The sequence below is a fragment of the Ascochyta rabiei genome, chromosome 20 (genome assembly GCF_004011695.2).
Source record: "Ascochyta rabiei chromosome 20, complete sequence".
Taxonomy (NCBI): domain Eukaryota; kingdom Fungi; phylum Ascomycota; class Dothideomycetes; order Pleosporales; family Didymellaceae; genus Ascochyta; species Ascochyta rabiei.
In genome coordinates, this window is record NC_082424.1 from 143,829 (window position 1) to 171,065 (window position 27,237).

General features: G+C 48.3%; 6 protein-coding genes across 6 annotated transcripts, besides 5 other annotated features; 5 read left to right on the top strand and 1 right to left on the bottom strand.

Annotated features, from left to right (window-relative positions):
- Nucleotides 1-140: 140 nt before the first annotated feature.
- EKO05_0010544 (uncharacterized protein) lies at nt 141-2,207 on the top strand (the record flags this gene model as incomplete). The annotated part of the gene is made up of 1 exon (XM_038947254.1): nt 141-2,207. One exon carries the CDS (start codon nt 141-143, stop codon nt 2,205-2,207), a length of 2,067 nt encoding a protein of 688 aa, XP_038793505.1.
- Nucleotides 2,208-2,299: 92 nt separating this feature from the next.
- Nucleotides 2,300-2,317: a tandem repeat.
- A 392-nt stretch (nt 2,318-2,709) lies between these two features.
- Nucleotides 2,710-2,767: a tandem repeat.
- Nucleotides 2,768-2,952: 185 nt separating this feature from the next.
- Nucleotides 2,953-2,991: a tandem repeat.
- Nucleotides 2,992-3,940: 949 nt separating this feature from the next.
- Nucleotides 3,941-4,855, top strand: EKO05_0010545 (uncharacterized protein; the record flags this gene model as incomplete). Its single annotated transcript, XM_038947255.1, has 1 exon — nt 3,941-4,855. One exon carries the CDS (start codon nt 3,941-3,943, stop codon nt 4,853-4,855), a length of 915 nt encoding a protein of 304 aa, XP_038793506.1.
- A 1,560-nt stretch (nt 4,856-6,415) lies between these two features.
- EKO05_0010546 (uncharacterized protein) lies at nt 6,416-8,305 on the top strand (the record flags this gene model as incomplete). The annotated part of the gene is made up of 2 exons (XM_038943608.1): nt 6,416-6,437; nt 6,501-8,305. 2 exons carry the CDS (start codon nt 6,416-6,418, stop codon nt 8,303-8,305), a joined length of 1,827 nt encoding a protein of 608 aa, XP_038793507.1.
- An 884-nt stretch (nt 8,306-9,189) lies between these two features.
- EKO05_0010547 (uncharacterized protein) lies at nt 9,190-10,025 on the top strand (the record flags this gene model as incomplete). The annotated part of the gene is made up of 3 exons (XM_038943474.1): nt 9,190-9,316; nt 9,411-9,742; nt 9,804-10,025. 3 exons carry the CDS (start codon nt 9,190-9,192, stop codon nt 10,023-10,025), a joined length of 681 nt encoding a protein of 226 aa, XP_038793508.1.
- An 817-nt stretch (nt 10,026-10,842) lies between these two features.
- Nucleotides 10,843-10,884: a tandem repeat.
- A 680-nt stretch (nt 10,885-11,564) lies between these two features.
- Nucleotides 11,565-12,383, bottom strand: EKO05_0010548 (Trypsin; the record flags this gene model as incomplete). Its single annotated transcript, XM_038943517.1, has 2 exons — nt 11,565-12,074; nt 12,132-12,383. The coding sequence occupies 2 exons, from the start codon at nt 12,381-12,383 to the stop codon at nt 11,565-11,567; spliced, it is 762 nt and encodes a 253-aa protein (XP_038793509.1).
- A 1,082-nt stretch (nt 12,384-13,465) lies between these two features.
- Nucleotides 13,466-13,980, top strand: EKO05_0010549 (uncharacterized protein; the record flags this gene model as incomplete). The annotated part of the gene is made up of 2 exons (XM_038943646.1): nt 13,466-13,895; nt 13,943-13,980. 2 exons carry the CDS (start codon nt 13,466-13,468, stop codon nt 13,978-13,980), a joined length of 468 nt encoding a protein of 155 aa, XP_038793510.1.
- Nucleotides 13,981-15,922: 1,942 nt separating this feature from the next.
- Nucleotides 15,923-15,972: a tandem repeat.
- The last annotated feature ends 11,265 nt before the right edge of the window (nt 15,973-27,237 follow it).

The window sequence follows — 27,237 nt, forward strand, 5'->3', positions numbered from 1 at the left end:
TGGCTATCCACGTCTCCCCTGAGCACGTCAACTCCACATATAGCTCACTTTGGTCTCCTCTGAGCACATCGACTGCACACATAGCTCAAGCGGGACTCACACCACCCAACCACCTCCCCCGGCAGCCCTCGCTCTACGACATGCAGCCGTTTCCACAGTCGACGTCCTCTTCGAGGCCATCTTCCATCATACCGCCCACCATCAATGCAAGTCAGTTCTCTCTTGCGGAAACGGCTGTACAGTCTCCCTCTGCATCGCATGCAACGTTTGTGCGCCTTCCGTCCACATCGACCTTGGCCCTTCACGGCAGCCTACCTTCCAAGGCTTCCTCTCTGAAGCGCTCGCACAGTACGACACCCGCCGACGAGCGAACGGTGAGTTTTGGTCTCGACGAGCTCGAAACCGAAAAATTAGGCACCCCTGGTACGCTCCCTGACAATCGTCGGCTAGCGCGTCCAACCCTTCCACTTTTTCCTTCGGGAGATTCTCAAACCCCCTCCGAAAAATGGACACGAACCAAAGGTTTCTGGAGGTCATTTATTGCAATGTGCCTGCCACTGCTGCTCTCCGCTCTTGAGGGTAGCGTCACCAATACGGCCCTCCCAACGATTTCGGAATCCCTCAACCTTGGCACCTCGTTTTCATGGGTAGCTACTGCCTTTCTCCTGGCGAGCACAATCTTCCAGCCAATGTACAGTCAACTTGGAGATATGTGGGGAAGGAAGGCTCCCATGATGGTAGCCGTGACCGTCTTCGCGATTGGCAGTGCCGTGTGCGGCGTCGCACAGTCTGGAGCGGTTCTCATCGTCGGACGTATAATTCAAGGTCTCGGCACAGGCGGCATCGACCTGTTTGCTGAAATGATCCTCTGCGACATCGTACCGCTACGCAAGCGAGGCCCCTACCTTGCGATCAAGCACATCGTCTTCGCCGTTGGGACCTGCCTTGGACCTCTTCTGGGTGGCGTCTTCGCAGAATTGAATTGGCGCTGGTGTTTCTACTGCAACATCCCCGTTTGCTTCGTCGCGTTCGTCATCATCTACCTTTGGCTGGATGTTGGCGGTGGTATCAAGTCTCGAGAGGTCTCCGTGCTGGCCGAGTTCAAAAAGATCGACTACACTGGCACGGGAATGCTCACCTTTTCCGTTGTCATGCTGCTCATCTCGCTCAGCACTGGTGGCGCACCGAATCCATGGTCCCACTGGACAATCATCACGCCCATGGTGCTTGGCCTCCTCGGCTTCATGTCCCTCGCTTTCTGGGAGCGATCGACCTACTGCAAGTTTCCGATCATGCCGCCACATGTCTTCTCGAACCGTACAACGAACATTGCCTTTGCCCTCACTACAATCCATGGCTTCATCACGTACGGCTTCCAGTTCTACCTCCCGCCATTCTTCCAGGCTGTCAAAGGATCGTCGCCAAGCCAGTCTGGAGTCGAAGTTATGCCCACAACATTGGCCGTGGTGGTCTGCGCTGCCGTCGGTGGACCACTCATGACGCTCTGGGGCAAGTACAAACCCATGCACATTCTGGGCTTTGCGACCATGACGCTCGGTCTTGGCTTGTGTGTTTTGCTTGGACCCTCCACTCCCATATCCGTCTGGCTGCCTCTCCAGCTTGTCGTCGCTGGAGGCCTCGGCATCGTCATCTCGACCATGCTCCCGGCTGTTCAGGTAAAGCTTCCTGAAAGCAGCACTGGTGCAGCAGCTGGATCCTGGGCTTTTCTCCGCGGCACCGGATCTCTATTCGGCGTTGCCATCCCAGGTGCCGTATTCAACGTGCGCTTCAACTCGCTCCTGGCCACCATCCCCAGCCCAACGGCACGCTCGCAGCTCGCCAAGGGGCAAGCGTACCAACACGCGTCTGCTGCCTTTGTGAAGAGCTTCGGCTCCAAGAACGAGACGCACATCGTCAACGCCTTCAACGACAGTCTGAAGTGCGTGTGGATCGTCTTTGCAGTCCTCGCAGCCACGGCCTTTCTCTTGACGTTTGGAGAACAGCAGCACAAGATGCGCAAGCAGCTCAACACAAAGTACGGCCTGAAGAGCGCACCGCAGACGCCTGCCATCACGCCTGCGTCCTCGGCTCCGCCAACCAGACCGTCTACTGCGATGCCCTCGTCTGCCGTCGACCACCATGATGCGGAGGCGATATACCCCATGGTCCAAATTCCGTTGAACCTGAGATCAAACGAGGACGTATGAGACGAGTCCGATTTGTACAGTGTAAAGTAACCGTTGGTTTCTACGCCATGCGAGAGTGGTATCTATGGGGGAAACACTGGACTCTGGAAGCCCTCTCTCTCTCTCTCTCTGTACTTTACTTCCTGGCTAGATTGTCAAAAGCTTCTCAGACTGATCCCCCCCTCCTATTTTTTTAACGGCCGTCTTGCTTTAGTCCTACCTATGGTAGCAGTTACGCGCTGATTACTTGTTTTCCTACCTGCTCTATGCGCTATAGAATAGTATGTAATACACAACTATACCTACGCTGCTATACTTACTCTCTCTCTTTCTCTCTTCCCCTTACTACCTCTCTATATTTTAGTTCCTAGCTAGATTGTAAAAAGCTTCTTAACTAATCCTCTATCTTCCTCCCTATTTTTTTTTTTAAATAGCTGTCTTGCTCTAGTCCTACCTATGGTAGCAGCTACACGCTAATTTTTTAATGTTTTTTTACCTGCTCTACGTGCTATAGAATAGTATGTAGTATACAACTATACCTACACTACTATACTTACTTACTCTCTCTCTCTCTCTATACTTTACTTCCTAGCTAGATTGTTAAAAGCTTCTTAGACTAATCCCCCTATTTTTTTCACAGCTGTTATACTCTAGTCCTACCTATAGTAGCAGCTACACGCTGGTTACTTGCTTTCCTACCTGCTCTATGCGCTGTAGTATAGTGTGTAATATATAGTTATACCTATACTATTATATTTACTTATTTTCTCTCTCTCTCTCTCTCTCTCTCTCTCTCTCTCTCTCTACACTTGAGTTCCTAGCTAGATTATCAAAGCTTCTTAGACTAATCCCCCTATTTTTTTCACAGCTGTCTTGCTCTAGTCCTACCTATAGTAGCAGCTACGCGCTGGTTACTTGCTTTCCTACCTCCTCTAAATACTATGTTATTATGCTACAGTATAGTATATAATATTTAATTACAACTACACTACTATACTTATGTTACTCACTCTCTCTTTACAGCCTGCAGCTACCGCACACCCCACAATCCTACCAAGCATTGGCCGTGAGAGCGAAACAGCGCCCTGAATCGCATTGAGGATACTCGCCACCACGAAAGCAGAAGAAAAAGGCAGGGAGGAGACAGAACCAGCGTGAATTTTTTCTATTTTTTTTTTTTGCCACGCCGAGCAAAACGGGGCGTGCCGTTGTGTTTTCTTGCGCCGTTGCGTCGCGTTCTCATAGCTCCGCGTTGTGCATGGTGATGGTGTCCTGCACGGCGGGTTGGCTCGTGGGCAGCACGGCGTTGGGGTAGCGCGAGGGAGAGCGCTGGGGGCGGGAGGGTGGAGCGTTAGGATTTTTTTTATTTTTTCGGTAGGAATGAGGACTTGGAATGAACGTGTTGTGTGGGGGACTGGAGAAACTCGGGATAGTATTGTACTGGACGGATGGATATATAGTTCTACAGGTGAAGGCGTCCCTTCTTTGCGATTGCTTGTAGAAGACGAGTGCTGTCTGAGACTCTGAGAATGCACAACTCGTGGACGGGCCGGACCCACTTTAATCAGGTGCCCCGCAGCGGAGGGGCAGTGCGTTTTTTTGCTGGCAGTGCAAGACTACCACAAATATCACCAACCGTCTCAAACTTCAAGGTGTGCTTCTTGCTGATCTCATCCATCGACCACAGACCGTTGTGCTTGAGTCTTGCCAGGAACCAAGCCTCTGCAAGTCTCTTGTCCTGCTCTTACCACAGCATGGCTGTCGACGATTCCGGCAACATAGCTGTGCTTATTGATGCCGACAATGTTTCTCCCAAGGTGATTGTTGGGCTCATGGCTGAGATTGCCAACTATGGCACGGCCAGCGTGCGGCGCATCTATGGTGACTGGACGTCTCCCTATATGAACACTTGGAAGATGTGTCTGCTGGACCACTCGATTACACCGATTCAACAGTTTGCCTACACCACCGGCAAGAACGCTACCGACGGCGCTATGATAATCGATGCCATGGACTTGATGTATACCGGCCGCTTCACCAAGTTTTGTATCGTCTCGAGCGACAGCGACTTCACACGTCTTGCATCTCGTATCCGCGAGCAAGGTATCACAGTGTGTGGCTTTGGGGAGCGCAGGACCGTCAATGCGTTCATCGCTGCATGCGACAAGTTCGTGTACTTCGATGTCCTCCCTATGCCGGGAGACGAACAAGTGGACAGGGAAGGTGATGTGCCGATCGCGCCTCAGATGTCTCTGCCCATACGCAAAATCCCGACCGGGCCAGCTGCGTTGATGACGCGCCCTCAAAATGTGTTTCGTGTTGATCCTCCGAAAAGACCAATCGACCAGGCAGCCCTTGACGGGTTGAAGAAGGCGATCAATAGATGCGTCAGCTTCGAAGATGATTATGCCAACCTGGCAGACGTTGGCAGTCATCTGGTCAAGATCTCGCCTGACTTGAACGCGCGCAACTACGGCTACGAGAAACTTCGAGAGTTTGTCATGACATCAGGGATTGCGGAGCTAAAATGGAAGTCGCTGGGTGACCATCCCCCGATGGCGTTGGTCCGTCTCAACAAGGACGAGAGCAACAGGCCTCTCGGGAATAGCCCAGGCTTCAGCGGGCATGCCAGCTCCAAGAATGCAGCCTCATCCACTCCTGCTCCGTAAGAGGGCGTGAATGGTTAGGTGCATCCGCGGGTTGTAGGGGAACTCGGAAGTCCTCGTCGGTTACATACTCCTGGATCTTCTTTTGCGGGTTTGAGATGGTGGGAAGATGCGCTTGCGTAGCTTTGCGTTTGAGTGTGTAGTTGAGTGAGGAATTCATGCCGTGGTTATAGTGGTCTATTGTGTCGTGATGCAGTAAGAGGCAAGTTGCTGAGTCGATGCTTGGAGGTTGGCTCAAAAAGACAAGGCTGATGGAAGCAGGTGGGAGAGAATTGTGAGCTGATGAAGTGCAGGAGTATCAACAAAGACATGGATTTTGGCGATGCGCTAGTAGCGAGTTTCAGTTGTGACGAACCTTATCGCGGTAAGATCCTACGGTGCACCCGCACTCCGTTGTCTGAGACTCGAGCGGTCTTTGAGACGTGGAAGATGTTGTGAAGGCTGGTTGTGATGGTGTCTTGACGCACTGTATTGAGCTGTTTGCCTCAAGCATCGTTTGTAGGTGAAAGCTCAGAGGCGCACGATTGTTTGCTGATTTTACCCCTGTTCGCCAAGGCTGACCTCGCCGCTGGTATCTCCGCTACTACCTACCAGCATGTTCGTGGGAATGTCAGCATGGAGCTGTTCAAGCGTGCACGATTGGCGTCATGTTCTCGATACAAGCTTTTCGTGACCAAGAGGAGGCGTGTGTCTTGTTAGGAAACGCTGGTGGGTTTCTGCACATGAAGACGCCGACGCAGAAAGTTACGGGCGCGGATGAACCATCTCAAGCTCAAACTGAGCGTGGACGAGGTCTGTGTGACTAAGAAGAGCATGGCGGGTCAGCATAGGATGCACGACCAAGAAGCAATGGGTAGTGCTGCGAGTGTGGGGTTTCCCCAAGCCATGTACGCGTAACGATCAAGGAAGAATCAGCAGTAGCTTCGGTCTTGCTGACCAGCGTGCCTGCGCAGTCTGCCTCGTCAGGGCACATGATCGCAGGGCACCTGATCGCAGGGCGATGCTGCTACAGGCCGCTGCTACAGGCCGCTGCGAGAGGGCCTGCGGTCGGACTTGGAGAGTGCAAGGAGGCTGTGCGCCGTACCAGACACTGTGAAACTGTCTGATGCCATGCGTCACAGCGCACGTGACACGCGTGCTGGTAGAGAGAGCAGTCGGCCAGGACGGCCATGAGGGCGCCAAGAAGACCAGCAGAGCACGGCACTGAGGGCGCCAAGAAGACAAGCAGAGCACGGCACGCGTGAGTGACAAGCCAAGGCGTACCGGCGCCATAATGCCATAATGGAGCGTCAGCGATGAACGGGTTGTGGCTGGTTCTAAGAATAACGGCCGAACTGCGCGCCATCACCACCGACTTGCCGGTGTTGGGCAAGGCGCGAGCGGGGCGCAGACAGGGGAGGACCAAGCTGCGCCTGCGCAACGCGTATCAAAGCGGACACTTCAACCTCGCGACGCCTTCTGCTGGCCGGATGGGTGTCCTCATTCCTTATTTCCTGCGACTGCTGCCTCTTCCTGCACACACCGCACGCACACAGCGCCGAGAGCAACACGTGATATGCCGCGATGCTAGACGAGAACCTACCCAGTGCGTCCCGTCTGCAGTCTGCACTAGGTATGAATCGACGACACGGCCGCTAATGCACCCCAGCTTTCTTCCTCAAGGCCACCGACAAAGCCAGCAAGCACCAGGAGTCCTTCCTCTTCACCCAGAATGGCTCCGAGCCAGACGCACAGTATGCGCTCAACCACGTCGATCCTGCCTCGCACGCAGCGAAGAACACGTACGCAGTCGCGCTCTTCGACTCGCACAACCCCGAGATCCTCTATGGCGAGGTCCTTGCGAGGCCCGGATGGTCACACCCAACCCTGTCGCAGGAAGAGATGCGCAAGAACGGCGGGGTGCCGCCCCCGCCGCAGCCCCTCTTCCCCGACCAGTTCGCCATCCAGCTCTACAATCCAGACACGCAGATCCTCGTGAGGGAGCAGAAGACGAAGTGGAGCGGAACCCAGAGCTGGGAGTTCAGCATTCCCCAAGTCACCTTCCGCACACCGAGTGCCTCCACGCTCGACCGCAGCCAGAACGACCCTGGCGCGGACGCGACCACGCCAAGAGTAAACTTTGTCTGGCGCAAAGAGGGCCGATACGCAAAGGACATGACGTGCTACCTGACGGGCAAGTCGACAGACCTGGTTGGCAAGAAGGCCAAGAAGAGCAGGGAGCCCGACATCGTCGTCGCTCTCTTCACAATGCTGAAGGAGATGACCATCATGGAGCCAAACCTCTACCGTATCGAGATTGAAGACTACAAGGGGCTGGAGGTGGTGCTTCTGCTCAGTGCAGCAGTCATCAGGGACATGTTCATCAACAGCCAGCGCGAAGCCTTCCACATTGTCGACCCAGCCGTGCGCAAGAACAGCGGCGGCATTCTGACACGGAAGGCCTCTTCGCCGCTGGTAGGCCCTGGCGTCACGCCGCCCGTCATGACGCCGCAGCCTCCTCCGCCACCCCCCTACGCCGGCCCATCTCAGCGTCCAGCTGAGAAAGCAGCACAAGCTTCTGCGCAAACTGCCCGGCCGGTTGCGGCACCGGTTGCAGTTGCAGCTCCCACTGCAGCACCAGTAGCGAATTTTGCCAACCGTGCAGCTCAGCGTTCCTCTCTTCCCCCATTACAGACACACAACCAGCAAACACCACCTCAACAAGCCCAACACCCTTACCCTCAGCGCCCACAGCAGCCGGGAGGCTCTCAACGACCTCAACAGAATTCTACGCACCCACTCCGATCGCAACAGAGGACCGCCCAGCGCCCGCAGCACCCCACGCAAGCTCCACCGCAGCAGCCTCCAAGGCTCGACCCACGCGCGCAATGGGAGATTGATGCAGAGACGGCTCGCCTGAAGACGGCAGTGGAGGCTGAGGCTCGCGAGCAGAGGAAACAGGAGGAGGCAGCTCGCAAGGCCCGCCGCAGGGCTGAGGCTGAGGAGGAACGCAAGACTTTGCAGTTCCTCGAGAACGAACGAAAAACCAAGGAGAAGGAAGAGAAGGAGCGTCAACGCAGACAGGCCGAGGTTGACAAGGAGACTGAGCGTCTGCGAAAGCAATTCGGTGATCAATCGAATATACTGGGCTCGCAGCAACAGGCCCGCCCACAACCACAGTCCCAGCGTCATTCGACGCCACACATCCAGTTCCAAACCCAAAGACCTGGTCCATCGCGACCGCAGCAGCGTCCTGCGCCAGTACCCGCGCAACCTGTATTTTCTGCAGGGCCCTACCTACAGCCTGGTACACACCGGCCAACAGCAAGCGCTAGCAGCTTCTTTAGCAACGGATTGCCGAAACCGCAGACGGGACAAGCACCCATGAAGGCAAAGAAGAGTTTCTGGGGGTTGAGGTCAAACAGCGAGACCAATGCGGAGAAGTTGAAGAAGAAAAAGAGCAGCATGTTCTAGGCGACCATGCCCACCATGAACACATGATCAGCATTACCGGCGTTCCAGGCGGGCAACTGCTTTTGAATATAAAGATCAGCAGATAATAATGCTGAAAGCCTCCAGTATTAGCGTTTGTACCTCAAGGGGCTGCTGCTAAGACAGTGTAGCCATCTGCAACGCGAGTTGAGACTCAATTCGTTCTCAGACAGTCACCTTTACGATACCACTTTTCCGTTTCTACAAGGAAAGCAAATATGTTGTGATGCCCCTAGCAGTATTAGTTCGCTTCCTCCACTAACACGTGGCCGACCCTTCACTCTCACTGCGATCTACACCGCACGTACACAGACTTCCCTTCGTTTCGCAAGCTCATGAACAATCGAAAGACTGGATCGCCGTCGTTTTAAAATAACATTGAGCCGTTGGTGACCGAGTTTTCCTTCCGTTTTCTCACCGGACAGCGCTTGCCGCTTGCGCTCGCCAAGACCAAAACTTGCTCATTCGTGAGCACGTTTTCTCGGATATACATGCAGGGTCACAGCTGAGCTCGCGCCACAACAGCCGCCTTTTGCTAGTCTACACCTCTTGGAGCCTTTGCTGGCGAATTGGCGCCTCCACAATGTCGTGAAACAAGAACGCTCCAATCATCATCCGGTACGATGGCTCCGGAGGTGTTATCGCGGCAACAAGAAGCGAGCAACGGAGCGGAGGAAATGCTCTAGATGCGGGAAAATGTATTATTCATCTGCGGAAAGAAGGGCTTAGAGTATAAGACGATGGGTTGGCTCCTGGAAGTGAGCGGTCACTTGCACTGCACCTTCAATTCCCCTCAGTCCAGCCATCTCACCTTCACCAGCACCACTGCAATCAAGAGCTGAAAGTCGTCATCCACAGCAATCAATATGCTCTCGAGCGCCATTCTCGCCATCACCGCCCTTGCTGGCAGCGCAGCCGCACATTACAAGCTCTTGGAGCCAACATGGCGTGGTGATTCCTTCGAGGAGCCTGCCAGCCAGTGGATCTTTCCTTGTGAGTGTGCTCTTTCTGAATTCTTTCTACAGCCGAACCAGTTCTATTTTCGTGGGCTTATCCACCATTCCTGGCCCTCCACTGACAGACCCAGGCGGCAACGTCAACGAAACCACCGATATTGCCAACCGTACCGCCTGGCCTCTTACCGGTGGCTCTGTCTCAATCAACGGCAGCCACAGCTCCGCTCTCACGTACGTAAACCTCGGACTCGGCACCAACGTTACCAACTTCAACATCTCGCTTGTCGAAAACCTGAACCAAACTGGCGCCGGTGTATTTTGTCTCAAGGAAGCGGGCCGAGCAAACCTCGAAGAGGGATTAAAGGCTGCTGGATACAGTGGCTTTCAGGACGAGAGACTGAATGGACTCAAGGCCAGTGTTCAGGTCATCCAGCTGGGTCACTCGGGTAGTGCTCTGTATAATGTATGTCCCGCTTTTCCAGATTTTCTACCTCGCAAGGATACTTGGTTCTAACTTGAGATAGTGTGCGGATATCGTCTTCAACTCGACTGCCCAGCTCCTTGCTGACGACCAGTGCGTCAACGGAACAGGCGTCAGTGCTCAGGAAATCGGAAATCTCGAAGAGCACGCAACGAACACTAGCTCTGGAGCTACACCGTCTGCGAGCAAAGGCGCTGCGAGCATGCTGAAGCCAATGGTTGGCAGCAGCTTGATTGCTGGTCTGCTGGCCTGGAGTCTGTTGTAAGCCATCACGGACACAGCTGTGATTTCGAAGATTGAAGACGACGTAAGAACACTTGGACGATAATAGATGATACCACTTGATATGTCCTACAATTGCAAGAACAAACACCTGAATCTCCATTTCAACATACCTTTTCAACGAGAACATCAATGATGCTCGAGAGCCAGCATTGTGCAATGCTAACTCCAACGCTATTTGACCTGCCACTAACCTTGCCTCACTATGGCCCAACGTTCTTCAGCACGAGCATTCCACTCCAGGTCCCGACACGAAAAGCACAGTCCATCACCCAAACAAACAAACACACCGCCCTGCCCTCTCACGTTGCAGAAAACGCCAGCTACATCGTCTCAGCGATAGGCCCCTCAAGCAATACCGCAGTAGACCTTCAGCGTAACTATCCCCGCTCTCTACAGTTCAGACAAGTTGCTGGGGTCTTGTAGCCTTCCTTCTAGATTGCAGATGGTCTTAGCGTAGCGTATCACATCGCATTCATGCCTTCTCCACTATCAAGGTCTGCTGGCTTGTAGCGAGAGAGAAAAATCGGCAGCGCGGGATTGGGACTGCGCTTCATCTGTACTCAAATGCGGTGGAGGGGACGGCTGGGTGGGGTTAGTGCGTTGGTAGGGCGTGCTGGTGGATGCGGGGGGGGGGGGGGTTGTTGTGTATATCACGCTAAAGTCAATCAATCAGGTCTTTGTATTTTCTTTGCTAAATTCACAGCGAATGCGTTTATTTATTTTATTCCTATACAGCTTCTGAGGAGAATTTGGGTCTTCTCTTGAGCAAAGTTTGGTTTTTCAAACTGAGATTCCGATTTCTTTCTTCTTTTCCTTTTTCTATCTTTCTTTCTTTCTTTACTGAGGCTTTGGTATTGTTTGCTCGGCTCTTTTTGGCTACCTCTCCCTCTCTCTACCAAGGCATCACGTTATTAAGTGGGGAGTGTAAAAAAGAATTCAAACACTTTGTGTTCACTGTAGAAGATGTAATAAATAGAAACTGTTGTAGAAAAGGGGAGGAGTCGGTAAAGTAAGTAGATATATATGCTAACAGAAAGTGGGATTAGAGCTCTAATTAATTACAGTTGATAAAAAGGCAGTATATGTCTTGATAGTATGTTTGTTTTTACACAAGATTCTCATACATATATGTCGGTCTAATGAATATGGTCTGTTTAGGAACAAAGAAGAACCGGCCTATTAACTTGGTAATAGGGGTATTTTAGTGGTGTTGCATGAAGCGGGGGCATCAGAATTCGAGAATGTGCAGTGTATGGCTTTCTGCTCTGACGTACTCAAGAAGACATTCTTACAGTCATTTCAGGATGTTTGCAGAGCAATTGAGCTTGACACGGTTCTGATCACAAAGCAAGACAAGTTCTGTAATAGTCCAATATCATTCTTGACTACTATAAGCGACTGACCACAGGGATCCCGTAAACGGGTACACTTGACTACCTCCTGCAACACAGCACTATCCAAACTCCCTCTTGCACGCCTCAATACGTTCCTCTCTCAATCCTTTACGCTCACGGGGTGTTTAACCAAGGTTGGAGTTGACGAAAGACAGGAGAGTGCTGACGCGAGCGTAGACACCAGGCTGACCGGCCTGAGCGCAGCCGTTACCCCACGAGACGACACCGACCAGGGTGCTGCTAGAAGCGCTGACAAGGGGGCCACCGCTGTCACCCTGGCAGGAGTCCTTGCCTCCGGCAGTCAGGCCAGCGCAGATCATGTTGTCGGTGATCTCCGCGGCGCTGTAGTTCTGACGGCACGTGGCACGGGACACGATGGGGACGTCGACCTTGCGGAGGGTGGTGGGCGAGGAGCCACCTGAGCTTGTGGTGCCCCAGCCGGCAACGGTGGTGGTGGAGCCCGAGGCAGGGTCTGAGTTGGCAGCGGGCAGGGTGACATATCCAATGGTGGAGCTCGTGGAGATGGGGGTGGCAAGCTTCCAGATGGCAATGTCGTTGTTCAGAGTCGATTCATCGAAGTTAGGGTGGACCTTGATCGAGGAGACACTAACAAGAGTTCCTCCACTGTTACGGTTCTGTGATGATCAGCATGAGAATCAACATAGATCGGGAACGGAGTTTTTGCAACTTACCAAGCTTCCAGCACGAACAGAAAGGCTAGATGCAGTCTGGCCAACAGTGCAGTGGGCCGCAGTGACGACAGTACGGGAGTCCACCAGAGAGCCTCCGCAGATGTGAGAGCCGCTCTGGCGGAGGCTGACAATGTAGGGAAACTCGCCAGCCGCAGCAGTGGTTCCACCGACGATGTCAGAAGAATCCTGAGGGGTGGGGGCAGCAGAAGCTGCGGAGGCCATGAGGCCAGCAATGAGTGCCTTGTACTGCATCTTGAAGGAGGTACTGAGAAGTGCTGGGTAGCGAAGGTAGTGTGTGTTGGTAGATGATCAGCGAGTGGATGAACTTCAGCAAAGTCGAGGACTACCATACTTATAGTCTCTTGAGCTCTTCTCGCGGACGGCGTCACCTGTCTCAACCTTCCCTTTCGGTGGTGCCAATAGCACCAACTCTGCCAAGCTGGTGATTTTCACTGTCTTTCCACATGCAGTCGAGGTCATTCTCGCCGAATACGACCGTCCTTCTGCGGGTCTTAGGTCGTTATCTGATTCATTCATCTCTGCAAGGACTTCCAGAATTCGCTAAAGAGGAAGGTCAAGTAAAGACCGGGGTTCACGAAATTTCATTTGTCCGACTATGGTACTTGGCGCACAGTTGTTACTTGTAAATGCTACCTGTAGCCTCATTGGAGCTCAAAACGTATAAAATGTGTTGTATGATATGGGTTGTGGCTGCAGACCAGCACGAACTTGCCAGGCACTCGCTACAACGTAAAATTGAGTTGGCGCGTAGACTGTTTTCTAGAACGTACATCTCGGCTCTGACAGGCTGGCTTGGTTGATTTTGAAACAGGCGTAACATAGCTGCAATACTGGATAGTGATCAGTGTGTTAAGGATGGGGCTTCCAACACTCGGAGACCCACGTCCAATGTCTTGATGTGAATAGACCTGCCATAAACGACTGCGTATCCGCTTCTCGTAAATTACCTCGCAACTTGGCAAAGTAGTACAAGAATCTTCTAATATCAAGTCGGTCGAATGAATGATGGGTACAAGGCTCGGAGGTCTTGGGAGGCCCCCGGATCTTCGACTAATAAGGCAATTCACAAGCACTGCCAAGACAAGCTTCACGATAAGCCCGCGCATCTGCCGCTTCCTTACGGAACTTCGTAGAATCCGTGAGAGGAGTTCCAACGTCAATCATTACTGAGATGGGCAGGTGTGAGTTCTGTGTTGTGATTGGCTCCCAACTCACCCCCCTGCGATGTCGCATGTGACAGCGATCGCTTTAGCAGAGGTCTGCTAGTAGGCCTCTCGCGTCAGCGCTTCGCCAGCGACAACGACATTCACCCGATGCTGATCGACTTCGAGCGCGCATTCGTCTTTCTGTCGACAGTCAGCCTCCCGCGACTTCTGTCATCACCTACACTCGCCAACATGGACAGCCTTGACACCCCCTTTATAATCGAGCTAAACGGCTCGCCTATCGCAAGCGTAGGCAACAGCGTTGAAGACAGGATTCAAGCAAAAATTGGATCTGAAGCAGCTGTCTTCACCCTCCAGGACGGCCGTTTGCGACAAGGAGACTGGATATTGGGAAGGAATTCGACAGAGAATAGAAGCATGCTGCCGAAGGAAATTTATTGGTTTAAGTCCAGCGCGGATGGTGAGAAGAAAGTGTCACCCGTCGCCGCTCATCAAGATGGCGACTCCATTCTGCTCAAGTTCAATGGCTCCTCATTGATGCTGGACGATGATAGAATATTTGCAGACCTTCTAGGAGGTAACAACGATTGTGTCCTAAGAAATTCCGTTACTAACGTGTCCAAGATGACCAGACAAAGGTTGTGGTGAAGCTGCAATCTTAATTGGAATCGAGATGTAACTGCCACTCCTAATTGCCGCCTTGACACTCAGGATACTAAAATTGATGGCAAGAATCAAACGCAATCCGGTCTAGTATGCGGAATAACCATTCTCTGATCTGGATGTGAATGGAAACGACGTTGGTGCAGACATATTGTGTGCATATTCTTCGCTCGCTATAGTCTATATTCCTCTGTAGCTCCTGGTGACCTGTTCAGTGGTTATGAACAAGCAAAGCAGCCTGAAATCGCTCGTTTCTAGAAACTGTCATATCCAAGCAAATTACCGTCTCGACTGAGAGCTGTGGCAACTCGTTCCGTGGGGTTTAGGTTTCGATGTATCTTGTTACGGTGGGAATGAATTCTACGAAGCGTGGACTTGACCAAAAGAAATGCAGTGCGACAAGGTTCGGCAGATAATCGAGATCGTATGTACGAGCGGAGGACATGCTGTTGTTCCGCGCGGCATCTATAGGAGTTTTCGAAATACCTTCAACACCCTGCGACTGCGGAGTGTTCCTGCGCACGGACGATTTAGTATAGCAAATGAGCACTTCTTAGAATTGAGAGCATCTACGGCATCACAGCGTGCTTTTAAAGCTGTCAGCTTACTTGCAGCTATGAAACAAGACAAAGATTTAGGCCATGTCAGCAGCCTTAAGGATGCGATTTGCAGATAGAGGTCTTTTTGCAATGGTTTTGCTAACAAATTGCCATACTCCCCTGCGGCCTCGCACCAGGCCCCATGGAGAAGGTACCGATACGACGAGGGGGACGGGCCGGCTCGAGGCCCCATTTTATGGGAGGTTTTCGAGATTCCTTTTGCACTCCGTGACTTAGCGCCGGATAGGGCCGCTGGATGCGGCAAATTGCTGAAAATTGCGAACCATACTCCGAACTGCGCGTATTAATACTCCGGAGCCCTTTGTGCCACATGCGAGCTGGAGGGAGCTTTGCGACTAGCTATAAACTTCATCACTCGCAACTCAGCTCATCCAAATTTTGTTGCAGACAAGGAGCGGCTATACGATCGCCACGTATGAGACTTTTCGGAAGACCCCACAACGGCAAACCAGAACCTGACCCACAAAATGAGTAGTGCCGTGAAGATGCCGAAAAGGGGTTGTATCTTCAGTCTTGGAGACTCGAATGAAACGCAAGTTTAGAACAACCCGCAGCTGCATTCGTATTGCGAACATTTGCCCAGGGACGGCATGGTTTGATGTTGCTTGAATCAGCCCAAAGTTCTCCATCATTGGAAATACAACCACCATCCACTGTTCTCAGACTGCAAGCGCAAGTCACTTGACCCCATTGTTCACATGGCTCCACGCGAAAGATTGTCGAAGAAACACCACATGGCGTCGCAGCATCGCATGCATAGGAGATGAATGGTTCAGGCTGCTAAACAATAGGATCCTGTGATCACGTAGGGCAAATGCTCGCTGGCCGTTCCAGTCAACATAAGCATGGCATCTAAGACGATTGTTTTTCGATATCTCAGTGTAAATAGCAGCATCTACCATGAAGAAAGCCTGGGCTTATCTCATTAGTACGCTGCTGCCTTTCTCAATCTTGGTTCAAAGTCAGATTCAGAAGCGAAAGAAAATGGCGTTGCTGGGTCTACTTGCTTTGGGGTCTCAAAGCGCTTTGAAATATCAAGTAAGAATCCATTTACACAACGTGCATCACATTCACATCGTATCTAGTCGGACCATTCTGTCTAGGATGCAAATTTAAGGGAAGGGAGAGAGGAAAATATGACTGGGTTGTGGTACATCATTACGGCTTCGGAAGAGGCCATGTAGGCACGCAGCATCTCCAAATGATTTCAGCCACGCTGCTAGACCATCTCTTTATGGGTGAACGGAGTAAAGTGAATTTGTAGAGTTTGAACTATGATTTAAATAGAACACGGATTCTTTTCATAAGTGTTGCACTGTGGTGATGAACTGAAGATGATACAGCAGACTTAGGACAAATGATTGATGACTGCTACCGCTGCCGATTGGCCTGTCACAATACAGCAGCACCTGGCCTTCTTACAAGCCGAGTATTTTCCATGCGCTGGTTTGGTTCGTGTCTCACAATGCCTCAAACCTACTGTCTGATAAGAACGTGATCTGCCTTCTATCGAACAAGCGAACGCCATCACAGCAACTGCACTGAAAGAGGGGACATAACCTATAAATGCGCGACTGCGAACATCGCCAATCAGTATAGCGTGGTAGTCGTCATAGTTTTAGCGGATTTGTGGCATAAGATCACAAGAAGTCTTCTTGACTCTAAGAGTAGAATTCTGACTCAAAGAAATGTATCTTGCACTCGTTTCTCAAAACACGTTGTCGAAAATTGAAAAGCCACTTCGCGTGCTCTGCCAGCTGTGTACCACCATGCTCAAACCCATGGCCTGTCCTGTCCACATACGCTGCTAATCGCAACACATGCGCTCTAATGTATTCTCTACAAACCCTCGCTCTACCTGTCTCCTCTACTGCACTCACATAGGGCCATCATTCTAAACGGTGGAACGTGCTATCACTATTGACTCGCAATAGCTTGGAACTATGGTCGGTCAACTTTGCATTCTAATGCGTTGGTAGTCATCGATATCATAGTCAGCACTCAGGATGGAAACCTTTTCGATCCCCTCAATGTCGAAGTCAGCTCGGATGCTTTTCTCCGGTTCCGCGTTCCAGACGAGAACTGTAGGCTTGTGCAAGCGTTCAGTAACATCTGTGTCAACAATTTTAATGGCAATCAAGAATACCTGCAAGTGCTCGAAGCAGTCAAAATGCATGGATCAGTCATTCTTCAATGTAATGATCACTCCGACATACCTCGGTCGCTATCTCATCTCCACTTGCCTCCGCAATCTCTCTGTGAGGTCAGAATAGTGTCTACAATCACTCACGGTAAGAGCAACAGCACGGCAGTGAACAACACGCTGATTCATACTACATCATTCAGTCCTCTTACTTCAACGTCACCCGCAAATGGAGATTGTGATGGTACGTCTAAGGCTACTACCACTTCAAAGGTAGATCTAAGCTCCAGCTCAGGCATTGCGACGAACCCTTCGGCGTCACGAACCCTGCAGCAGCCATCCGCAACAACCTTTGCGCCAGAACTATCCAATCATGGACGCAAGGCAATGGCACACCGTCGCTCTGTTCTGTTTTTTATCCTCATCATCGGCCACTTCTTTATAATGCTTCTTGACTAGTGAAGCGAGATTCGGGTTTTTGTGTCTGTTACATGGAACTGGATCATCAGATTCCTACCACACACATGTGGCATTCTTATTAAGAAATTTTTCTAAGCACAATCACATATTGCCTGTTCAGCAACATGTAGCTAACATCAGCTTACACCCCTGCTGTAGTAAACTTTAATTTTTCCATGTCACAAACCTTTAGTACTGTACCTCCCCGTAGGTCAGATAGCCTTCAAAACGGCAAGCTCACCCTACTTTCTATTGCAATAGAATCAACCGTTATCAAAAGCAAGAACATTGTTCGAGGATCACTTCAAAACTTAGACTTAAAGCACACGCAGTTGCTAAAGAGAATATAAGTCCATTTTCTCTATTGAGGCACCAACCAGCCCATCTACTTTTAGGTGCTCGGAACGCATGTGGCGCGCTTTCCATCACGCTAGCCTTTCCAAAGTTTTCTAGGTGATCGCAAAGATTGTACCATCTCTTTGCACTAAGGCTGTTATAGTGCAGCTCTTAGCGTAGTCAAGGTCATGTATAGATCAGTGGCATGGTGTTAAGGTGGGGAGTAGTGTTCAAGCGGACTTTTCTGGACTACGAAATTACGAAATCTGGATCAAGATAGAAAGAAGAGGTTCTGAGGTTCAGGATGCGGGAAGAAAGTCTAGTCCCTACACAGAAATGTTCATCTGGCTTCACAGTCTTGAGTACAGCCTTAACTCTAACGCGTCGTTAGGCAGCACCACACGCGCGCCACGACGAATGCCTGCAGGTTGGCGACAGCCAATGGCTGCGGAACAGTGATCGATCAATGCACACTATCAACCCTGTCGACAGAAACCGTCATCACAAGCGCGACCTGCGTGACCAGGAACAGCCTTCTGTGTTGTACAGGACCAGTTGCAAAGGTATGTAGCCATAGGCAGGTTCCGCTTTCAGGGACCTAGCGGCGCAGATACACGATACCTCACCTGTTTTAGAGTTCGGATTATCGTTTACGTGAACCGGCATTTGGTCCAGCAGGAGGTAGCTGCTAATGCTGCTAATGCGTCGAGCGCGTAGAGTCGTTTTCGCACAATGAAGAGTGTTCAGTAGACTTGCGGCGCCTTACGAAAGTTGTCGATATCTCGAGGATGGCCCTGGCAAAGCAGAAGATTGGCAGGGTGTCGCTCTTAAACTTTTCAATATATATTTTATAATAAACCCTCAAAACATAAAAAGAACAGCACATCGCATTGGTGGTTTAGTGGAACTACCGATCGTCCCAGCTAAATACGTAGTTTAATTGTATTAGATGAGTGCTGCGTTATGTTCATTGTCTAATCCTTAACTTCACTTTTAGGATCTAAAAACAAGAAGCTGAGTTCTCTTGCGCGGTTGTAAGCCGGCGCGTTGGGTTTCCGTCTAACACTTAGCAAGATGAAACAATTGGCTGAGAGTATATTTTAGTGCCTGAGCCCTAGGGCACAGACGCAGGTTTAAGCGCTCTTGTGGATCTGTTTTGCATGCCTTGAAACCTGTTTTCTGAAATTAGGAAGCAAGTTAACGCCTATAGTGCTGTGCGTAGGCCTTGTGTTCTAAGGTGTATATAGTAAGGCTTGCGCACACTTCAGCCGCTATACTAATTAAAACTCCTTGGCAGCTGGGCATAATCCACGCGACTAAGGGGTTGGATTTTTAAAGGCACGCAAAGTGTCTACTGTGAGCACCTTACACTGACTACATACTGTGTACAATTAAGCACTGTAGCAGGCTATTAAACTTTAGATTTACAAGTAGTGAGCGACACACAGACATTGGGTTAGCACAAGTGTTGGCTTTTGTCACCCTAAGTTTTAAAACTAGAGAATTGAAAATAAAAAATGAAAAATAAAAATCTTAAACAAATCCTCCCTTCTAGCATATATAAGGTCCTAAATTAATTGCATTCGCTAAACAGCTTCAGAACGTATAACTACCTGGAACTAGGGACGTACAATGTCAGACTCTAGGGCAACAAGCAACTAAAACACCTAAGGGGTTGCTTAGGTTCAAGCAGTCCCCTAGCATCTTAACAGCCTTTGAACTGACGTTATGAACAGCTTAATCTATTAAGCTAATAAGAGCAACATAGCAGCACACAAGGCGATGCGCAAATTTATAATTAGATAATGGTAGACGCATATAAAGATTTAGACCCTAAGGATCCAGACAACAAGGTTAAGGAAAAGATTAGAAAATCAGCTAAAAGGCAAGCAAAGATTGCTAACAACAGATGTTTCTCTTTTATTAACAAGAAACATTTGCAGTATGTTAACATTATAGCTTCTAAGCTTGGGTCTGGTAGCGAGACAGAAAGAACACTTCAACAGATCTTTAAGCTGGAGGATAAAGAGAAGATTAAGGCCTTTCAGGACAAATACCAAAACTAGATAGCATTAATTACAGAAGCAGTTCAGCAGCAGTAAGAGAAGGACTTCGATAAATCACTTAAATCCCTCTAAGATTAAGAGCTGTTCAGAGATGAAGCATGGTTTAGGGAGCGGAATTGGCTTTGACCTAATAAGTTTCTTAAGCTCTAAAGCGACAGCAAGGACATTTATTGGGATTTCGGTTATATTGCGAAGACTCTCTGTTGCTACCTGCCTTTACACTAACGTCTTTTTAGCTATCCTGTAAGCTAAATATACAATAGGCCACGTAATGTCCTCTAAGAAGATAGTACAGGTCTACCAAGATTGGCGTATCTTTAACACGCAAGAGAGAAGTTACTTAATTTTGTTTTAAGTGCGGAGAAAGAAAATCAGAGTCTGGGTATCTTCTGGAGTGATCGTCTAATTGGCATTACGGACGAGCAGTGGCAAATGCGAATAAAGGACCTTTAGAATCAGAAACAAGTGGAATTGCAGAAACAGCAATAAGAAGCAATTAGTAAATTACTATCTGATCAGTAAGCTGCAGCCTTTTAGAGAAAAGCAGAGCGGCTTAAGGAAGAAGCGGAAAGGCAACAAGCGCAGGAAGAGGGTGTAAAAGACCTTGAGGTACAGATTGATGCTCTGAAGAAGGACTGATCAGAAATCTATCTACGTCTGGAGTCAGTTCCTAAAGGGGTGCAAGCAGTACAACGCGAAATTATACCTTATATACAGTACTAGTAGGCGCACAACAAGACTAAGCTAGATAACCAGAGGTTTACTCGCGTAAACGTTAGGATCAGAGCAGCTACAGATAAGACAAGATTCTTATTGACATATACTAAGCTTCTACCCGCAATTAAGACATTTTAGACACTCCTCTCACAATCTGAAGGGACGGCTGTAGGGTTATTAAATAGTGGCCAGCCATCTTATTCATTATCTGACCTTATAGGCGACGCTATTAGTCTAACAAACTTACTACGAAGAGTCAGATTAGATTAGAAAACAGTCGTTACTAAGGACATCCACGAGAGGTTTTTTTGGCTGCTTTGCAGCAGTGATAATAAGTCTCTTCTACAAACCTAAAAAAAGTTTAAGCAATCTTGGCTGGATATATATGCAAAGCAGAAGAGTGTGCTAGAGTTAGCAAGGCCTTTGGCTGAAACGTACAGGATTATCAGAGAATCACTGTCTATGCCTCTAGCAGACGCCCTTTAGGTCCTGATTGAACAGTACAGTACACTGAACGTCTTGTTGAAAAGTACAAACGATCTACTAGGAATCCCGTCAGCTGATCACAGCATACCAGTGGCGGAGCTCCAGGCTGCGCTGCGCAATTGTGACTTAAAAGAAAACTAAGACTACTGCCTGGCGGTGTTTCTGTCCAAGATTACTCTATTGCAGATTCTGGGCTATAACGTTATGAAAGAAGTACTTAGGGTCTCTTTAACTACGGAGCAAGAAACGGATGTTTGCAGACAAGTCCTTAGTCTTGCAATTGTCTTATTGCTGGGTGATATAGAAGCTTACTCCCTATATCCTACTATGTCATCTACGTCTCTAGTAAGCAAATACGCTTTGTGCAGCGTGCAGGCTACAGAGATGTGGGGAGGCGCTACTGCTGGCTGTCGCTTCTATATTAACTAATACGGACCAGAGACTTCACCTATCCACTAGATTGAGCAACAACCAGTCGCTGGACATAGTTAGAAACATGTTAGTCTCCCACTACTGTTCCAGGTTGGCTGCGAAGACAATAAGTTTGGCTATATTAAGAAGTATGGTGCTGAGCATATCTCTAGGATTGCTAGTGTAGCTTAGAGTGAAGACATCGATATAACACCCTATCCCAGCGCTGTTAAATACCTAAATCTGATCTACTATAAATTAAGTAGTAAGCACTACGTTACAGGATATAAGACGACGTATGTGCTTGTTAAATGGGACAGATTTCTACTCAGCAGAACGCTAGCCAGTGCACAGGTGGTTTTTGAATTCAGGTGGGAGACCAGGACAGACTTAAGGAAGCGATGGCATAGTGCTGACCGCAAGATCTACGAATTCGCGAAGCAAAGACAGGAACAGTTTGAAGCATGGCGGGAAGGCCGACCTACACGCGAAGCCTCACCTTAGTCCTTGCTACAGCCAGTAAGAAAACAAACCTCTAGATCAGGCTATAGCTTGACCCCAGCCCAAACACATAAGATTGGTTCCCTAGCTACTTTGTACCGTAGAACAACTTTACTAACGCCCTAGCAATGTTAAAGGAACCACGCAAGCGAATCACCTAATAGGTCTCTCTTTAAGGATAAAATTACTCTTAGAGTCTAAGGGTTGGATTCCGCTTATGGCTCTTGAAGTGGAAGCAAAGAAACTAATGCTGCAGGTGAGTCTATTTGGGCGTCTGTTGAAGGTGCAGAAGACGTTGAGGATGCAGAAGACGTTGAGGAAGTTTGGACTGGTCTTTAACAGAAGTACCGCAACGATCCCTAAAAGCAGCGAGACGCAATAGACTTGGTTTTTCTTACACAGGACTAGATGTTAGTTCTTAAACGATCGTTTACTTTGTTACAGGTTGATAATACTCCTAGGAGAAGGGACATTAACGTGGGATAGTTTATAGAATTTTTATTGAGCAAGTTTTCTTAGAATGTAGCTGGACATGTGATATAATGCATTGTGGCTATTAACTGTAGCAAAGGTTACAGTGTCTTTATACATGTAGCGGAATATCTGGTTTATTTAAGTTGTTATTGTCTCTAGAACTATCTCCTTGTAATAATGTAATAAGTAAAGCGCACTTATAAATACTGAACCAGCTTTAGCGACCATAGTCCCGCGCACAGACAATCACAATGGCTGGTACTCTAACAGTATCTAGAGGATGTCCTTGTTTGCGTGCTTAATCTACCTTATGTCTGAGCTAAGGCTTGTGCTAAGATGTTAAGGGTGTTTAGCCTCAGCGGTCGCTGCGTGGTTGGAGGTTTGGGGAATATTAATAGCAAACTTTCTTATCTCTGTAGAGATGCAACAGCTAACAGGGTCAAAGGACAGATTTTTAATAGTCTTTCTAACGTTGAAGGTTTGCAGACATTTGCCGCTGCTTGCATCCTATAACTTGACAGTCTTGTTGTATGATGCTGACGCTAGCTAAGTCAAGTTGTGCGAGAAGGCAACAGAGGTAACATACTTGCTATGCCCTTTAAGCGTCTGCAAGCATGTGCACTAGCTGCCACTCATCGCAGGCTTTACAGTGATGCTTTCTGGCTTGTTACGCTGGAACAATCCATGCTACTGTGAGGAGATGCGAGTTTCTTAAGTAACTCTCCTAAGAGGTAAACTGGCAAAGAGTCTATAGACAGCGTTAGGGATTTAATAAAACCACTTTTATCCAATTTTGTATGCAAGCTGTGGCAAGTTTGCGAATAGAAAGTAGGAGGAGGTGGTTGCGAAGGAAGCGCAAAAGCGACGACAGGAGAAGGTGGTGGAGTTAGTGGCAGAGGTGGCGCAGTAGCGTAGCCAGAAGGCAGCGGCAGCGGAAGAAGCGTAGTAGCGAAAGCAGGAGGAGGTGTTGGAGGTGGCAGATAAGTTGTAGGAGAACGCCTAAACTCATTCTAATCCGCGTTAGTTAAAAAGTCAATTAGGAAGGATCTTGACTTACTCGTGCTAGTAGTGGACAGTGTTGCTTTTAGTATCGTGGAGGCATTCTTAAAGGTAATTCAGAACTAGAGTAACTACAAAATTTAGTACAGAACACGCAAAGGTGTTTATGAATCTCACCAGTGGTTGTGGTAGAGTAATTGGAACGTCTGAAATGCTGAATTCTACGCAAACTTATACTTAGGGCCAGCTTTCACTACATCTATGCTTTTAACTGCCTTATTACATTTACCTCTGACCCCGTTGCTTTGCTGTTACCACAGTTACCTTGCTGCTGAACCCGCTCTTGCCTTAGTGGCGTTATAGGGTGATCTTATTGCCGCCTCTAGCACGTATATGTCAGATTGAGCCTAGAGAGCAGGACGTAGGATTAGCAAGTTACAATAGCTGGAACCTAATTAAATTGCTAAGTTACCCTACCATGTTCCTTCAAATATCACGTATTGGATTGAACGGCTAATAAGAGGTAGCTTTGCATGGAGCGGTACCCGCTACAGGTTCCACTACAGGGTCTCCCAAGCCAGCACTCCCAATGGTTAGAGAGCTTGTATTAGCAGCGCGGGCTGTAATTAGTCAGCTCTGGCCTTAGCAGGCTGCCCTAAGCACTGACCTTCTGCATGCTTTAGATTATCAATAGCCCGGCTTATGCGCTATCCAACAAGGTCAAGCTCTACAGCAGGGATCCCTTCCTTTGCTAATAAGGAGTTTATGCGTTCTATAATGGAGCATTTCTTGTTAAATGGGACCCAGCGCCACCCTGTTGCAGGATCTAGGTACCGCATCTCTTGAGCTATGCTCTTAGTGACGTCCTGTATTGCGTTAGAAATGGCAGCTGTACATTATACTCATTTTATCTAAACAATGAAACTTCTCTACTCTTCTTCAGAAAATCCAGCAGCTGCACGGGCTTCTTCTGCCAAAGCTCTGTCTGGTAGTTGAGGCATTCCGTTTTTGCGGCCTTCTGACATGATCTCAGTTGCCAGACCCTGCACCGAATCTGACGTTGCGCTAATTTGTAGGCACGGCCCGTATCGACCAATCTGTGAGCAGCCGAACCCTTGTCCAGGTTTGTCCTGTCTAGCACGCTAGTTAATGCAACATCCTTAGGCAAGCATGTTGTGGCTTATTACCCCTTAGTGCACGCGGCACGTATCCTGCATAATTTCCAATTAAGACAGATGTCTGTTGTGCAATTATTCTTGGAACTGCTATGAAACACTTTGTAGAAGTTATGTTAATGCTAATTGGTATGTTGTCTAACTCAGTGGCTGCAGACCACACGAATAGAAGATATCTTAGGAGACCTTGTGTTTTGCTGGCTTGTCGCAATTGTACATGACGATCACAACATGATCTAGGAAATGAACTGCAGGAGGTTACTACGTTATCTTAACAGATGTGATAAGCTGTTTGATGAAACATATTCGTAAACTTGGAAGAACCTAAGAGGTTGATCTCTTATTATTATCTGCTTCTTTTGTTACCAATCTAACTGTATGTAGGGTGTAGTTGGCGAGCAAGGATTATCTTAGCGGCTAGACGAAGTGCTGTTGTGTGGTTTGCTATCTTTATTGCCTTGCTCCTACAAGTTACCTTAATGAATACCCTTCTTAAAAATCTATTACAGCGCTAGTGTGAGGGCTGTATATAACTACTGCGACCTTAGGTTTATTTAGTTTTAACCTAGCTGGCTCTATTAATATGTCTTAGCACCCTGTATTGCTGACCCTATTATTCTTATTATACCTGGTGTGTAGAGACACTTATCCTACAACGTTTCTAACATTAATATAGGGCGATCTTGAGTATAAGTGGCTTAAAGACAAAAAAGCTATCTGCTATTTCCTAAACTTGCTACAGGTGGCCTGTAATGATAATGGGCTTTACTATGTGCATGTTAAGGCGGTCCGCAGATTTAAATATAGCAAAGAAACTAAGATTTTGTTTACTCTACTCGCTGTAGAAGTTAACCGGTTTAAGGAAATATTTGGGAACAAGGAGCTATACCGCAAGACAATTGACACAGTTGAGGAAAAATTACGCCAGCTACGCAACTTACAGAAGTCCTGGCTTTAAGATTGTCTTTGGTCGTTTTTAACGTGTCTTACTAGAACTGCATAACCATCAGCCTCCTATCCAGGCAATGAGGACCTTACGTTCTCTATGAACAGCTTTGCCTCCTTATACACCTCTATTCAAGCGGAGTATAGCTCTTCAAGCTAAGTGAAGGAGGTCTCGCTTATGCCAGATGACTTTGTGCTTTGGTTTGGTTCTATACAACTGAACAATGATAAACAAAGTTATGTGAAAGAACTACTGGTGTATAGAAACGGAGTATGTTGGTATGAGGATGGCACTATTAGCTTCAAAGAACTCTGTTCTGGTCGGACCGAAGCTATCAAAAGCTTGTTAGGAGATTCAACTTTCTATCTAGTCCAAGATTTTACTTCTGGAGCGGCTATCAAGAATTTGCGTATTTCTAAAGCACCTAAGTTGAGTAGGATACTGGCTGCTTCTGGAATAAGGCTTAACTATACAACATCGCTTTACAAATAATTTAGATAGAAATGTATTAAACTTCTAGTTGTAACTGTGTAGTTTAGACATGCCTTGCTCTAAATGTAAAAGATAAATGCTTGTGTCACTATGCCAGGTTTGGACTGAAGAAAGCTAAAGATATTCTTCGACTTAACATCTAAGCCATTAGCACCAAGCTTAAAGCTGGAAACTGCTGAAGCCAATGTTCGCAGATACGGTCATCTATGCTCTACAATACCCTAGATTCCAATTTTTGTAGCAGCAAGCGTGCGGGCTACATCGCAGCAGAGAACCTATTCCTACTGCACATGAAAGCTTATTGGCACTAAAAACCTGGTAGCACAGGATTGAACTTATGACGCACAAACTCAAATGACTTGTAGAGAAGTCCTAATCACTAACATGTGTTATTAGTTAAACTTAAGATGGCGTGAGCTGTTAAAGCTATTTGGGAAGGCTGAAGCACTTTCTGTAGACGCTAGTCTAGACTTTTGCTTAACAACAAACTCCTGTTATATGCAGTGGTATGCATTTATTAATTTGTCTGTTAGGTTTGTGTCACCTTTATGTACGGGTACGTTAAAGGTATTGGTCTGGGGATTTGCACAACAAAAAGGCGGTGAATGCGCCTGTTATACTGTACCGCACGGCACTATGGAGTAGTACAGTAGAATGCGTCAGCTCTGAATAGAGGGAAAAGGGAACATTAATAATTTCTCTCCCCTACCTTGATGCTTAGGTCCTTGCTACGTTGCAATCTGAGATAAAAAAAAAACATGGTGAACTAAGGTGGGAATTAATTATGGGGTTTGCTTGCTTGACTAACACGACTTTAGATAAACGCGCTGCACCAGCAAAGACGCTATATGCTTATTCTGAGCAAACACACACATTAGCAAACGTTAAGAGAAGCTGGTTTGGATTCTTTCATACGATTAGAAACACTGGGACCCCCTTAAACAATTATGACGACCCATTAATTACACACGCTAAGGCCTGGATCGAAATCATGGACTATTGTAGTGCCCCTGGTACTGACAGGATTGAACAAAGATGCTGAAGTACATGTCTGCTAACACTTGATCGACGTAATGAAATAACTCTAACACAGACACAAATCCCCTTGCATGGACTACACCTCTTTCAAGTTAGACAAGCAAAAGGCTCAAGTTAGAAATTAAGTTAAACTACTACTAGTGTGTTAATAAAAAATGGGCAGTATAAAGATCTCTGGGCAGTATGCATCTTTTGTGCCTTACCTCTATTGTACCAGTTTCTCTATGTTTCGGCTGTGTACAGGGTATGCCTATAGAAGGGCCCTATACTCTTTTCGCATGTGGCTTAGACACAAGTTACATTTGTTTGTAATAAGCACCTCCCACTAGCCGCGATCTAATTGCTGCGACTTTTAAGGCCGCTCAGGACCTTCTTATTCCATGTGATACCTTA